The following is a 14,263-nucleotide window of genomic DNA, read 5'->3' as shown; positions in this document are numbered from 1 at the left end:
TGCCATAGGTCTTCTAATATATTAGAAAGTCCCATCACTACTCATGTTGAGGCTCCTGTAAATAGTAATAGAAGATATTTGGTATTTTCAGCATAATTTGTTTTATATGCCTAAGTATGACTTATCTGTATTCAAGTATGATTTTAAAGTTACCAATACCTTTAGGAGGAGAATATCCGTTCCAGAAGCAAAACCATGAAGCTGCCAAAGAAACAACAGAACATCTTCTCTGCTGAAACACAAAAGAATATATCAAAAGAATGGAAAAATCCATCTCTCCTAAAAGATGCTTTAAGAGATAATAGCCTTGACTCATCTCCTATATCCCTATCTGGGAGCCCGTCATCGATGGAAGTAATGAGATGTCAGTATCATATTTTTCTTTTAAATATTCAATAAGTTTCTATTATGATTCTAATTGTGTGAAAATACAGTTTAAAGATTAATCTTAAACATGCCCTTCAAAATTATAGGTAGTTAAAACCTCATTTTTTGAGCTAGTTAATGCTGGTAACTTGGTCTTTGCAAAGTAGACATCAGGACAGTGTCCTTGTGACACTCATCTTTCATGATAGGAAGTTAAAGATCAAAAGCTTCAATGTGGAAAATATTTAATGTATATTTACAAATTATAATGTGCTGAATAAACTTTTAGATTTTTAATCCCCAAATATATTTAATAACGTGAAAATAACGATGGGGATTTCTCCTTCCTCTTTTTGACATTTCATTGACCAAAGTCTCTAAAGAATATCATGGTCATTCTGTGGACCCATGGTAGGTTATCTTCATGATTTGAGGTTTGCTTTTATTTAAAAATAACTGACAAATAATTCATATTTTTGGGAGCTCTGGTGTATAGTACACACAAACACATGCATCACACACTTTTCTAGCGCAGAAACTATAAGTTTGTACTTTTATCTTTTTCACTTCCCTTTAAAGATATTTTAAAACATTTCCAAGTATCTATCTTTTCAGTTAAAATATAGGATTTGAATAAGTTAACATATACTTCCTCCAGAGTAGTATTTTGTTCTTTTCTAGAATATTTCCATAGTGCTCAGGACCACTGTCATGTCAGATAACCACACACTGGAAGACAGATGCACATGCCCTTATTCGACCTGAAAACTGTCTGAGAATTCATTTATACCAAGACTTATTTTGGCCATGAATTTGCTCAGCTATATATGAAGGATTGAGATAAGATTATTTCCCAAGCCATCTCCAACCAGAAAATTCTGTGGCTTTACTATGTGACTATTGGCTATGATGTCAAAATACTCAAGACAATACTTAGGTTTATCTTCACAGAGAAGCTCATACCACAGATATTTTTGTTTGAGCTTTTGAAAGTTCTTATGATTACATTTTAATTTGAACTATAGTCTTTTTCAGAGTCTTACAAAATTGGTCTTGATTTATTATCTATTTATATAGATAAGATTTGAGGATTTGGTTAATTATTATATTAGAATGTAATCGTATTATTTCTGAAGCAGTCACCAGTGATAATACTTGCCATCTGCTTTTTGTGTTTTGTGAGGCAACGCAGGTATAGAGAAAATAAGAGAAAGGAACTTTACTCAGGATTATGACCGTATAACAAACTCCCTATCACCTTCTCCAAAAACTTCATCCCCTGAATCCTTAAGCAGTAAATATGGAGTTGGAGGTGCAAAAAAGTCACCTAAAAACAGTGACAAAAATTTATGTGCAAGAGAAAGTTGCTCGCCAATTCCACGATCCTTCTTGTTGGTAAGAATATACATTATTTTTTTCCTTATCAGATATATCTGAAGGAGGTAAATCATTTCCTTCTAATCTTAATCAAATATACACTGATTATTCACCTAACGTAAGGCTCAGGGTTTGGTCTGCGGGAGAGGAGTAACCTACTGATGAGTAAAATAGCCTCCGTGAACCCGAGACTAGTAAGGGGCTGTGCGGGATGAAGGACGTGCCGGTGTGGGAAGCACTGAGTGCTGCTGGTACTGGGGTAGGAGGGCTCGCCTCCCTAGAGGCACTACTTACTTTGTACGTCCAAATCACATAGTGACTGAATGAATATTGACAAATGTAATGATACAGGAAAAATTCCTTATATATGTATATACCATTTTTTCTCAATATGTAGGTGTGCACAGGGTTGTAAAAAGACATTAAAGACAGGAAACAGTTACGGTCCAAGCGAGGGAGGGTGGCTAACACCGGTGCCTACAAAGAAGTTTGCTGTTGTGGAGACTTCGGTGCCACTTTACAGACCCCACCCTGCCTCCACCCCCCGCCCTTTTTCTTGGCTTGGGTTGTATAAATGGCTTAAATTAGAGAATTTTAAAGCAGTAATCAAGTTACAGAACTGACTACCAAGATAATATAGTTTACTGTAACTGGGTAGAGCAGGAGAGTTGTGAGTCAGACAGATTGGCATTCAAATCCTGGCTCCGCTCTTTGCTAACTGTGTCACATTTTACAAGTTAATGAATCCCTCCGCACCTCAGTTTTCTCATCTGCACAGTGGGGCTGTGAAAAATCAGTCTGATTATTTAAGCGTTAATACCTGACACGTAGTAAATACCCAAATACATTCTTCTCTTGATATGTGCTAACTTCTGTGCACAGAGATGGAGTTAGTGAGAGTTCAGTACACCTACAGCCACGATCTAAAACCTCTGATAACACCAAATTTCTGTCCTACCATTTGTAATTGAATGTTTGTATTCCTACCGGGTTTTAAGGGCCTTTTATTCTGGTTAGCCATTAGTCCTCACAGAGCATGTTTCTAACATGATCTCTCATGAAAGCACCAATGCGCCAGCTGATGGGAATGGAGCTCTGCTGTTTAAAGCAGACAGGAGGTCTGCAGCCTAGACTCCTCGGCCTCCCTCCCCAGTCAACCCCAAGGCACCTTTGCAAGACTCAATTTCTACAGCCCACAGTTTGAATACCACTTCCCCACGAGATCACCATCCCAGCATCCTTTGTCAGTAATGCTCTGCCATCCTTGGTTGCCCTGATTCCTTCCTCCCCTCAGTACTCCATCTTGACATCTCAAAACCTAGATAATCCCCTGCCCACTTTCTTTTATGCTGCTCAGTGCTAGTTGGAATTTTAATTGTCACATACTTACTGGCCATTTGTTTCCCATTTACTGTTGACTCTTAGATATCAGAAATTTGTTATCTAAATAGTTCTGTCAGCTTGCACTCTCCAGCACTGGTATGTGACCCTCCCATTTCTCTACAGTTTTAACCGGCTGTTACCAGATGGTTCTCTTTTTGCCAATCTGTAAGTGTAGTGAGGAACTTTACTCTGCATTTTACTGATAAACAGCATCAGAATTTCATGTTTTTTGACAGGTTGGTGAATTGCCTTTTAATTTTTTTTGTATCATCTGATTTTTCTTATAAATTTGTAGGAGTTCTTAAAATATTTTAGATATTAATTCTGTATTGGTTATATACAATGCAAACATTCTTTTTCCAGTATGTTATCTTTTCACTTAAATAAAAAACTTCCATAGGACAAAAAAATGAGACCATAAAATTGACCAGTCTTTGTGCTCAACAAATCCCTCAGCTACTGTCATGTTCCTTCCTGGTTAAAAGTGTTAGTTTTGATTCATTTCAACTTTTAGGTTTTCAATCTTTCTAAGATTTCTCTTTGCACGTGGGTAGTGAGTTAGTGCAAGATCATGCCTGAGTGCCCTGCTGGCTCCGCCGTCTGCAGTGCTTCTCTGGGCCCAGCCCCGGCAGCGGCAGCGGCTGGGTTAGCTCTGTGTGCTGCGGCCCCCGGGCTCTCCTCAGCAGGGCCTCCTGGGAGCTTCACCACCTTCGCCTTGTACTTTCACATGCTCTGGGCCCTGTACTCACTCATGCAAATTTCTCAGTTTGTCTAAGGGGATTGCCATTTCCCAAGATCGATACTAAGCTTTCATGTCCACATATTTTTCTCTCTACATTTTGGTGATATTTCCAAAAAAATTATGCCAAATCTTCCACAGAGAAAATAGATTAATTCTTGTGTTTTATGGACTTCCTTTTTGCTGTATTAAAAAAGATGAATTTTCTGGGTTTTTCTTTTGCTTTTGCATAGAAACACTATTGATTTTTATATTTCCAACTACCTTGACTAATTCTGTCATAATTCCCTGCCTAGGCCCTCTTGGATTTTGCATAGAGACAGTTACTCATGATAACTTTTGCATTTTCCATTCCAGTTCTTATACTTGTTTTTTTTTTTTTTTTTTTTTTTTTTTTTTTTTTTTTTGTTAAGGTGATGATGACCTTGGGGACAATGTTCACTAGAAACTGTACCAATAGGCATGCTTATTCTGTAGTTCTTGGTGGGTACTTTGATCAAATTAATGTTTTAGTTGTCTAAGGATTTTTTTCACCCTTTAATTGTGAATGGGTGTTGAATTTTAGTAGCAAATGAATTATTCCCTCAAAACATAAGTAGTTTTGGTTTCATATTGTTGTGTTTTGGCTTTAAATAATTTTCTAATTTCCTTTGGGTTTGTATATGTCTTGTTCATTCATAGCCCAGGCATACTCCAGTTAATAATACTGTTGTGAATAGAAAAAATATAAATTCCATGATACTTACACAAGATACACATGATTGTAACAGCTACTCAGATGTAAGCATTTATAGTTCAGAAAAAAGTTGATGGAAGTTGAACTTGCAAACAGTAATGAAAATCCTGCATAAAGCAATAGCAGTTTAAAGGGTAGTATAACCATCCAATTTAAACTAAGTTTGTTCTTACAAAAATCAGATAACTGTTCTTTAAGAATAGTTATATTTTAATATTTTTAACCGTTACTGAAAATTTGATGTTTAAAGTATGAAGGATGGTTTGATGTTGGAAAAAAGTTGAAATTTTTAAAATAAGAAGTTGTAAGGTTTTAAGTAGGATAAAGCGGCTGAATCACTGACTTACATAGTTATAACAGGGACTTTAGGGTTTCATGATTATATAGAAATTTGGCTGAGCTTTGTGCCACTGTAGCAGTCCATCAGTCCATCTCAAAAATATTGTAATAGCCTGGAAAACACAGAATGGTAAGACAGAATTTTATAGCCTGGGGAGGGCTTGACCTCCACCTCAATAGACAGGTTTCTGTTCCTTCTCTGCTTGGTCAGTATGTACTGACCCACCTAATAAGTAGAGGAAAGTGACTGGGGTGGGCATGCATTTTCATGGAAGAGGAAAAGGACTCATTTGATTGCAATGGAGAAGCTTGTGTACAGGAAAATGCCAGGTTAGATTAAAAAAAGATGTTGAAAAGTAGGTTGAGAAAAGAGTTTTGACTTCTATTTTGTGTGGCTTCCCATTCCCTGACTCAAAGAAATCGAAATCCTACTAAGGAAGAATGGAAAACTGGGAGAATGTTGAAAAAGCCAGCTGAACATATTGCTATAATGTAGGACTGAGATGGACATAGGCTTTTCATCAGTGTGTGGTTGTGGTGAGATGCAGAGGAAGGGGTAGAAACAGAACTACCTGAAAAAGGAACGGACCACATTTGCAATTCATGGCTTCACGGTTTGAGAAACATGGTCATGGGTGAAACAAGAGCACTTACAGAATTTTCCAATTTCTAATATCTGTTTTAGGGAGGTCATTCCGCATCTCCACTATCCCTGTCTAGTGAAGAAAGAGAGCAGATATGGTGTGACTTGCCTTGTGGCTCTACTCATACGTCAGGTTTGTAGTCCTAGCCCTGCTTTAAAAACAGCATCACTGAAATACTACTGTGGGGGAATTATCAGTTAAGACATAACATTTATCCGTTTAGTTAGTCGAATGGAAAAGAGAACTTAACGCACTATTGCCTAAAAACAAATAATTGAAAGCTTGTGGGTTTTTTTTTTTTATAAATGGAAAAAAATTATTTGGTATTTTTAATCAATATTGTAGCACCATTTTTTTAACTGTATCTAAGGCCCCACACAGCATCTTAGTCGCAAACGAATGTACATAGAAGATGATCTAAGTAATGCTGATGAAATAGAGTTGGAAGAAGAGGAGGAAAGGAGAATATACTTGCTTCCCAAAAAAGTATCTAAAACTGAGGATAGAAATCATCATACTTACAAAGGTAGGTAGAATAAATGACTTTGACAAAATGCAATTATTGTGGAAGGTGGTTTCTTAGATCTCAAATGATACACACACACACACAGACACACACACACACACACACACACACACACACACATGCCCTCTGTAAAGGGAACTCTGGATAAGTCTAATAAGGGTAATGCTTTATCCTAAAGTTCACTTTCTGTGAAAAATACGGTTGTAAGGGTCTGTTTTGTACTTATAAATCTCCTTTATGATTCTATCATTGATTACCACGTATAAGCTTTACTAGAATATAAATTTACTGATCAGTATGTCACCAAACATTGGGTTATTAACATAGAAATAGTTGAAAAATGATCAGTCCAAAAATGTTGCACCCCAGTGTAACCATTGCCAAGAGGATTTTTTAGAAATCAAAATAGTTTTAAATTGAAAAATAGGAGGTCTTTTATGTCATAATTCCTAGATCACACACAGAATCTGAAAATAAGACTTTGTTCTCAGCTTCATGAGACTTCTAAACTTCATGAAGTTTAGATTCAGACTAAATTTGTAATAATGTATATTTTAACTTTACTTGATTATCTTCCTTTTTTAGTATCTGAAAGTGTATCTCCGTTATCAACAAATGACTTTTCTCTCCCTGGGGAGAGCTGGGAAAGTGAGATCGCCGAGCTAGGGGAGATGTGCGAGAGCCTCAACACAGAATTTAGGAAGAAGTTTCATGTGAGTTACCATTCTTTAAATTATGACTTCTACCTGATAGTATGATAAGATACTACCTTTCTACGAGACTGTCAGCTGGATTTGATCCTTTGGCAACAAAACACCCATTTAACTCCCTTGGTCCTCACGGACGGATGAAAAGTGGAGTAATTTATCTTCGGAGCCAGGTTTCTCTTCTAAAACCTGTGCGTTATCCATATTCTTTCTTTTTCTAGACTCCTTTCTCTTTGTCTTATTTCCCTTTTCAGTTTGCTTACCATTTGGACTCTTGGCATGATTTTTCTTCTTTTCTGAACGATTTTCTTTTCGTGCCTCATCTTTTTATTGCACAGAGATGACAAGTAGAGAGGGCGCCCTCACAGTGAGGAAAGGATGCAAGCCCACTTGTTCTCTGTCACCGGGTCTGCACACCTACGGAGCCTTAGCGGCTAAGATTCCCGTGAGGTGATGTTTGCAAAAATTCTTTCTAGAACAATTTTTAATTATTGTTTTCTCCACCTACCTCTTTTTCCTCACATGCCTGTGTTTAGAATAGTTCTTGGCCTGCTGTTAGTTAACCTGTGCAGAAAAATATCTTTTATCGCCAGCCCCATCTCATCTTTTTCTTCTCTCTAAAACTAAGATTCTGTATATTTCATTTTAATTATCAAAGGTCAAACTAATCTCAACAGCAAAGCCCTGATTTATATATTTTGTTCTGCGTCTGGCTGCATCTAGCAAACAGGTTTTCATGGAAGATGGTAACAATTCTGAGTGTGACTTTTGACTTTGTTCCTGAAGAGAATTATAATCAGTAGCATTTTTGTAAATAATGTAGACTTCGGTGTCTTTACAAAACCAGTGATCAGTTAAACCCTTAGTCAAAACCTTCCTGTTGGAACCAGATGCCGCTTCCACTGGATTTATTTATGAACACTGGGTTTAGGTTTTCGTTTGTCACTTTTCTGAATTCTTCATAATCATTTGCATGATCAAGGCTTTGTTTGTAATTTGTAACATAGTCTTGGTTAGATTATTTTGTAAAGAGTTTTCAAGTTAAATATTAGTATTTTTCAGATCCGCCAGAAAGTGATGGATTATTTTACAAAGCAGTCTTGGAAAACAGCTCAACAACATCTGAACACAATGAACCATCAGATTCAGGACTATAGGTCTGTAATAAAAACCTCTTTTGAAAACTTCTGAATGCTACAGTTTACAAAAATAATCTCATTTTGTTTCTTTACTAGGATCAAAAAACTTGACAAGTTCCAATTCATCATCATAGAGGAGCTGGAAAATTTTGAAAAAGATTCACAGTCTTTAAAAGATTTGGAGAAGGAGTTTGTGGTTTGTGCTTTTAAGAGCTACACTTGGGAAAACTGTTAATTTTGTTCTTTAGAAAATAGTTTTAGATTGCATGTACACACATAGACTGAAGCCTATGCTGAGTAATGCCTTTGATAATAAGAGGAAAACCCTGAAAGAGAGTGTGTAATATCTAGAATATGCTTAGCATATAGCCACGTTGTTTAAATTAGGAGTATAGTAATTATCCAAGTGTTAATTTTTGTATTTTAAAATTAAGGATTTCTGGGAGAAGACATTTCAGAAGTTCAACGCCTATCAAAAAAGTGAACAGCAGAGGTTAGTGTGACGTCCTTAATCAAACTATAATCGCTATATTACCGCAATGCCGTGTAAAATGATAACCGCAAAGGTAACTCCTTTCGTTAGGCTTCACCTTTTGAAAGCATCACTGGACAAAAATGTCTTCTACAACACTGATTACGAAGACACTGTTTTTACATCTGAGGTACCAACTTTTACATGTTTATACATAATCTCTCACAATACCTCTTTGCTGTGAAAGTTTTACAGTAAATTTCATAGATGATATGTGTATTTACAGATGTGTTCGATGAAAGAAAACATGAAAATGCTCCAAGACAGGCTCCTGAAGGAAACGGTGAGTCCCCTCTTGGGTCAGGGATTCACGTGGATCGGCCACCAATGAGGGGCAAGTCTTTCACAGGCTTGTCTTTTGTTTTGGTTTGAGAGACAGTTTCAGCCCATTGATTCTTATTGTTTAAATTAGAATAGTGGGAGCAAACTTACTAAAATCACCTCTATTAGTATTTTACTATGAGTCCCTCCTAAGGAAAAAAGGAATATCAGTTTGCAGATTTTAAAATGAGCTCAAAGAATGATTTCTTTGTCCTGTGTCCAAGCACTGAGCCCTGCAGAGGACCTCTGCTGTGCCTTCTGCAGGAGGTGTGTCAGGACAGAGCCACAGGGACAACAGGATTTCCTTTACTTCGATTTGAGGATAGAAGTGTAGTTGCCTTTCCTGCTAGACCGACAGCTGCTCTGTGGGGGAAAAGCAGTCCTGAGGGGGGCGCAGGTCATCTTCAGTGCTGACTCGGAGATGGCAGACCTTCTTAGGACCCTGTAATGTAGCCCGCACACAAAGATGCGTGTGACGTACTTGCCAGTTTCAGTAGACGCTCATGGTGCCGGACTGGCGGAGGCGCTTGCAGCTGAGCCACCTTAGCTTGAAGCAAACCAGCTGACTGACTAGACCGGTCAATGAAATTCTGTCTAGAGAAAAAATTCAACAATTTGGGGTTTTAAAGACTGGCTTTCTCAGTTGATGTAGAATATCAGTGATGATCCCTGAACTCTGTAGCTAGCTAGGAACAGATCCTTGGGGGCAGAGGCATTGGATAGAATGAGCACTGATACAAAATATCTTTACAAAAAGGATCGTTTTAAAAAGAAGCCCAAGCCCAAGTAATAGCCCCCCCCCATTTGGTGGTCTTCCAGTGATAATTTAAAATCTAAGTGTGATTTTTATTCCCACCCCCCACCCCCGGCTCTAGCAAGAAGAGGAGCTTCTTAATGTACGCAGAGGACTGATGTCATTGTTCATGGCTCATGAAAGAAATGTTCGTGTGTGATGTCTAGTTGTTATCAACAGGTTTTATCCACTTATTCCTTTTTGTGTATAACAGGAAATACCAGAGTAGCCCTACAAAAAGAAAAATACACATGTCACCCAGGCCAGAGTGCTTTTGTAGGAGCCTCCAAATCCAAAGAAATGTCACCTTATGGATGCGAAAGAACCACTTTAACATGACTCCAACCTCCAGAGACTTCTGGAGAATACTGCTCTTCTTTGAGAGGGAAATTTTGGGGAAACCAAACAGTAAAAAGAATTTGCTTGTCTTTGTGGTAATATTTACATTGCACAAATCTTACCGAGTTAACTACACTCATAAAACTAGTTTCTTTAATAAACTAAGGTTTATCATATAAAATATTTTTAAAAGAATACAGTTTGGACCAAATAAAAGTATTACTAGTTCAGAATATACTACATGTAATAAAAATTCAGCATGCTGAGAAAGTCTAAAGGCTCAGATTTAAAACCCTTACCTGAGTGGAAGCCAGTGCTCTGAGCGCGCTCGGAGAGCACAGACATTCGGCTCAGTTCGAACCACTTACCGCGCTGTTGAGATGTCGTCGCTGTAGGTAGAAGGCTCAGCTCAAGCAGCTGTTTTTACTGGTTCTTTTTAAGCTCCTAATACTCATTGTAATAGTATCTTGCTAACATAAAAATATACATGTTTTAACTATATATTAAAGTTGAAATAAATACTCTGTGACTTAAATAGTATTATAAATAAAAAGTTATTTGATGAATATTGGCTCAAACAAAACATCCTGCTCCCATCAGACATCTGAGGCAGGATAGAAAGTGGCCTCACTCCCCACTGCTGGCCTGCAGAAGGGTGGCCGAGGGTGGGAATACTACCGGTATTTAAGTCCAGTAGAAAAAGCGGCTTTCCTAGCATAGACAAGCAGAGGGATTCAGTTGGTGGAAGGGCAGCAGGGACTCTGCGTCAGGAGACAGTGACAGTTCTGCTCTGACAGTGACCACCACTCAGGAGCTGAAACCCCATGGAGTCCTGTGCAGCTTTAGGACTCCTGTCTACCTCCTGTCTGGCCACACGTACAAGGAGTCACACACATTCCCACACTGCACTGTGTGTGTGTAGCCCAGCCTAGGTCTCTGCTGTGACCTGCTCAGCAACAGTCAGTGCCACGTGCTGAGTCTCCCTTTCCAACGCCCTTTTCACCCTGACCTTCCTCCCCTGCAGCTTGCTTCCCGGAGGAGCCTGGGCCGCTCGCTCCTCCGCCGTCTGGCTGTCCTGTTACCTTCCTCCTCAGCCCTCTTTCCTTCCCTACCCGTGATCCATCCTCCAGTCCACACTCACACTCTTCTTCCCGCTCACCTCTCTCTGACTCTGCCGACTCACACCCTTCATTCCGGAATCTGAACGTCACTAGAGAAGAGTTAAAATCAGACTTAACTTTATGACCCCATATTTTACAGCAGTCCTACCTCTGCCTGACTTGACCGCATTTCCAGAGTATTACCGACTATCACTGCCGCATTCCCTGATTCTTGGGCCGAGCTTCATACTGTCCTCACCTTTTCTCCCGGCATGTTCCCTGCATCAATACTAGCCTTTTCTGATTTCTCGCATATTCCTGTGGCAGATTTATCTTTTTATGTAAGGACGGTCCCCCTGCTAGTGCTCGGAATCCTGTGGTCTCTGCATCTCTCCCAGTGTGCATAGCCCACACTTACCACACACACACACATGAATGCCCCTGGTTCAAGTTCCCCTCGGACTGCTGCCCATCCGATGTAATTCTGTTCCCCTTCACACAGAACATAGGGCAAGAATTTTCTCTAGTTACTATTTCACTGAACCTACCTTTTATCAAAACCACCAGTGATTAATTTTACCAAGTATACTCTCCCACCTTTTTTTTTTTTTTAAAGATTTTATTTATTCATTAGAGAGCACAAGCCAGGTGGAGGAGCAGAGGGAGAGAGACTCCCAAGCAGGGAGCCCGGTGTGGGTCCGTCCCAGGCCCTTGGGATCACGCCCTGAGCTGAATGAAGGCAGATGCGTAACTGACTGAGCCACCCATATGGCCCAGGCTCCGTCTTCTTAACTCCGCTTCACCCAGACTTCGGCTGGCGTATTTTCCATTTCCTATCGCTTTCCTGTCTTCCCTTTTCCTCTTAATGTAGGGCTCATTCCTGGTCTGTTACTTTTCCTCAATCTACATTTCCTTAGGTAATTTCATATGGTTCCGTGTAATAGACGTCTCCGTGTTGACGGCAGTCCTCAACACATGGTTTGGACAACTGGCTAGCCTCTGCGAAACAACACTGGGCCCTTACTTCACACCATATATACAAAATACATTGATCAAAAAACCTAAGAGTTAGAACTATGAAACTACTAGGAAAAAGCATAGAAGCAAATCTTCATGACCTTGGATTTGGCAGTGGATTCTTAGGTAAGACACCAAAAGCACCACCAACAAGAAAATAAAACCACCACCAAAAACCCAAAAGGTAAAGTGGACTTTAAAAACCAAGAAAACCTTCGTGTAAAGATTACTTTCATCAAAGTGAAAAGACAACCGACGGAAGGGGAGAGAATGCTTGCAAGTCACGCGTCTGCTTAGGATCCAGTATTCAGAATATATCAAGAATTCTTATAGCTAAGCAACAAAATGACAAATGACCCAGGAAGAACAGGGGCAAAGGACCTGTATGAACATTTCTCCAGAGGAGATGTACAATTAGCCAACAAGCACACGAACATCCACGGAGTATCCTGCGTCATTTGGAAACCACAAACCATAGCGAGACGCCGCATCACACCCGCCAAAGGACTGAAAACAAGTATTGGTGAGGTTGTGCAGGACCCGGTGGCTGTGGGCTTCTGGGGGCAGTAAAACACTGCAGTCCCCATGAAAACCAGTTTGGTGGCTCCTCCGAGAGTTAAAGGTGGAATTATCCTATGACTCAGCGGTCCCACCCCCCGGCAATCCACGCGAAGACCTGAAACCAGATATTCAGCAGACGCCAGCCGAATGTCCACAGCAGCACAAGTCCCAGCAGCCGGGCACGGAAGCGACTCGAATGGGCAACAAGCAGACAAACGCAGGTTCCGCAGCCCTAAGAAGGAAGGAGTTCCGCCGATGCATGTGGACAAACACGCTACGTGGAAAACTAAACACAAAAGGTTACACTGTCAGATTGGATGGGTAGGTAACACCCAGAATACGTAAATCCACGGGGACAGGTTGGGGGCTGCCGGGGGCTCGGGGAAGGGGAAGCTGGGCAGTGCCTACTTCGAGGATATGGAGTCTCCTTGGGTTGTGATGAAGCAGACGGAAGCAGCGGCTGAGTGGCTGGTGAGTGGACCAGGTGCCACTAAACGGCAGTCCCAACACGGTTAACTCCGTGCTATCGGCATCTCACCTGAATTGACTTAATAAAACACAAACGCACCAAACCTGTGCAGAGGTGTCTTCTGCATTTAAAACCCAGCCTTTAGATCAGGGCCTGAAAGCCCCTAGGGGAGCCGGCCTCTGCCTCTGTCCTCGCGCGCCTCCTGCCCCTCCCTCGTTCAGCAGACTTCCAGGCCTGGTGCTTGGACGGTCGCATTCCTGTCCTCGAGGCTTTGCTCCTGGGGCTCTGCTTCCCTGAGCACATGCCGTCCTTTGAGTCTCACGTAAACAGTACTTCAGAGGGATCCTCCCGCACAGCCCTATCAATCCTCCTATCACTCCAGAAACTTCTTCCTCCCTCCCATAAACCCCGCTGCTGTAAAGTCTATGACAACGGGTACCGCGTGTGTCTTACTCACTTATGAATAGTAACTTAGGCCACTATTTCCAGAACCTAAACACGTGCCTAGAAGAGTAGGGTGGCAACAGTGTGAATGAATGAGGGAATAAACGGAGTGTTTCTAGGTGGAAATCCACTGAATTCAAAGAGGGCAGATGTGCCTGAAACTCTCAGACCCTCAAATCCCGTATGGTCGCATTTCCATTAAAACGGATCATGAAGTATTAGTCAATCAACCACCGGAGTGTCTGTGTCACATACTGTGCTCAGCTCTACATACAGAGACAAGCAAGAAGGGAGCCCCTTCCAAATGGTTCGGAGGGGAGGGAGTGGGGGCGGGGTGACTGGGGGATGGGCATGAAGAAGGGCACGTGATGGGCCGAGCATGGGGGGGTTGTCCGCAACTGATGAATCCCTAAACTTACCTCTGAAACTAACACTACATATATTAATATATTAGGTTAATTTTTTTTAAGATTTTTATTTATTTGACAGAGATCACAAGTAGATGGAGAGGCAGGCAGAGAGAGAGGAGGAAGCAGGCTCCCCGCTGAGCAGAGAGCCCGATGCGGGACTCGGTCCCAGGACCCTGAGACCATGACCTGAGCCGAAGGCAGAGGCTTTAACCCACTGAGCCACCCAGGCGCCCCTATTAAGTTAATTTAAATAATTTTTTTAAAGTTATTCTAGGAAGACATAAAACGTGTATATCCATGTTTTGTAAAAATGAGGAGTGT

General features: G+C 40.6%; 1 protein-coding gene across 3 annotated transcripts in view; it reads left to right on the top strand.

Annotated features, from left to right (window-relative positions):
* Positions 1-10,507, top strand: part of SYCP2 (synaptonemal complex protein 2) — a gene marked incomplete at its 5' end in the record, with an annotated part of 71,634 nt that extends 61,127 nt beyond the window's left edge. The window contains 11 exons of one of the 3 annotated variants that reach the window (XM_082746732.1): positions 166-364; positions 1,559-1,761; positions 5,626-5,716; positions 5,955-6,110; positions 6,696-6,823; positions 7,880-7,974; positions 8,053-8,152; positions 8,391-8,449; positions 8,540-8,618; positions 8,715-8,771; positions 9,817-10,507. In XM_082746732.1, the coding sequence (XP_082602858.1) occupies positions 166-364; positions 1,559-1,761; positions 5,626-5,716; positions 5,955-6,110; positions 6,696-6,823; positions 7,880-7,974; positions 8,053-8,152; positions 8,391-8,449; positions 8,540-8,618; positions 8,715-8,771; positions 9,817-9,831 (1,182 nt within the window). In that variant the 3' untranslated portion in view covers positions 9,832-10,507. Of the gene's footprint in view, positions 1-165; positions 365-1,549; positions 1,762-5,625; positions 5,717-5,954; positions 6,111-6,695; positions 6,824-7,879; positions 7,975-8,052; positions 8,153-8,390; positions 8,450-8,539; positions 8,619-8,714; positions 8,772-9,684 lie in introns of all 3 variants that reach the window. The other 2 variants (XM_082746733.1, XM_082746734.1) reach the window with 2 other exon arrangements.
* Positions 10,508-14,263: the final 3,756 nt, after the last annotated feature.

The sequence above is a fragment of the Mustela nivalis genome (genome assembly GCF_964662115.1).
Source record: "Mustela nivalis genome assembly, chromosome: 8".
Classification (NCBI taxonomy): Eukaryota; Metazoa; Chordata; class Mammalia; order Carnivora; family Mustelidae; genus Mustela; species Mustela nivalis.
The sequence above is the reverse complement of the archived record's forward strand: the minus strand, read 5'-3'. Positions and strand labels throughout refer to the sequence as shown.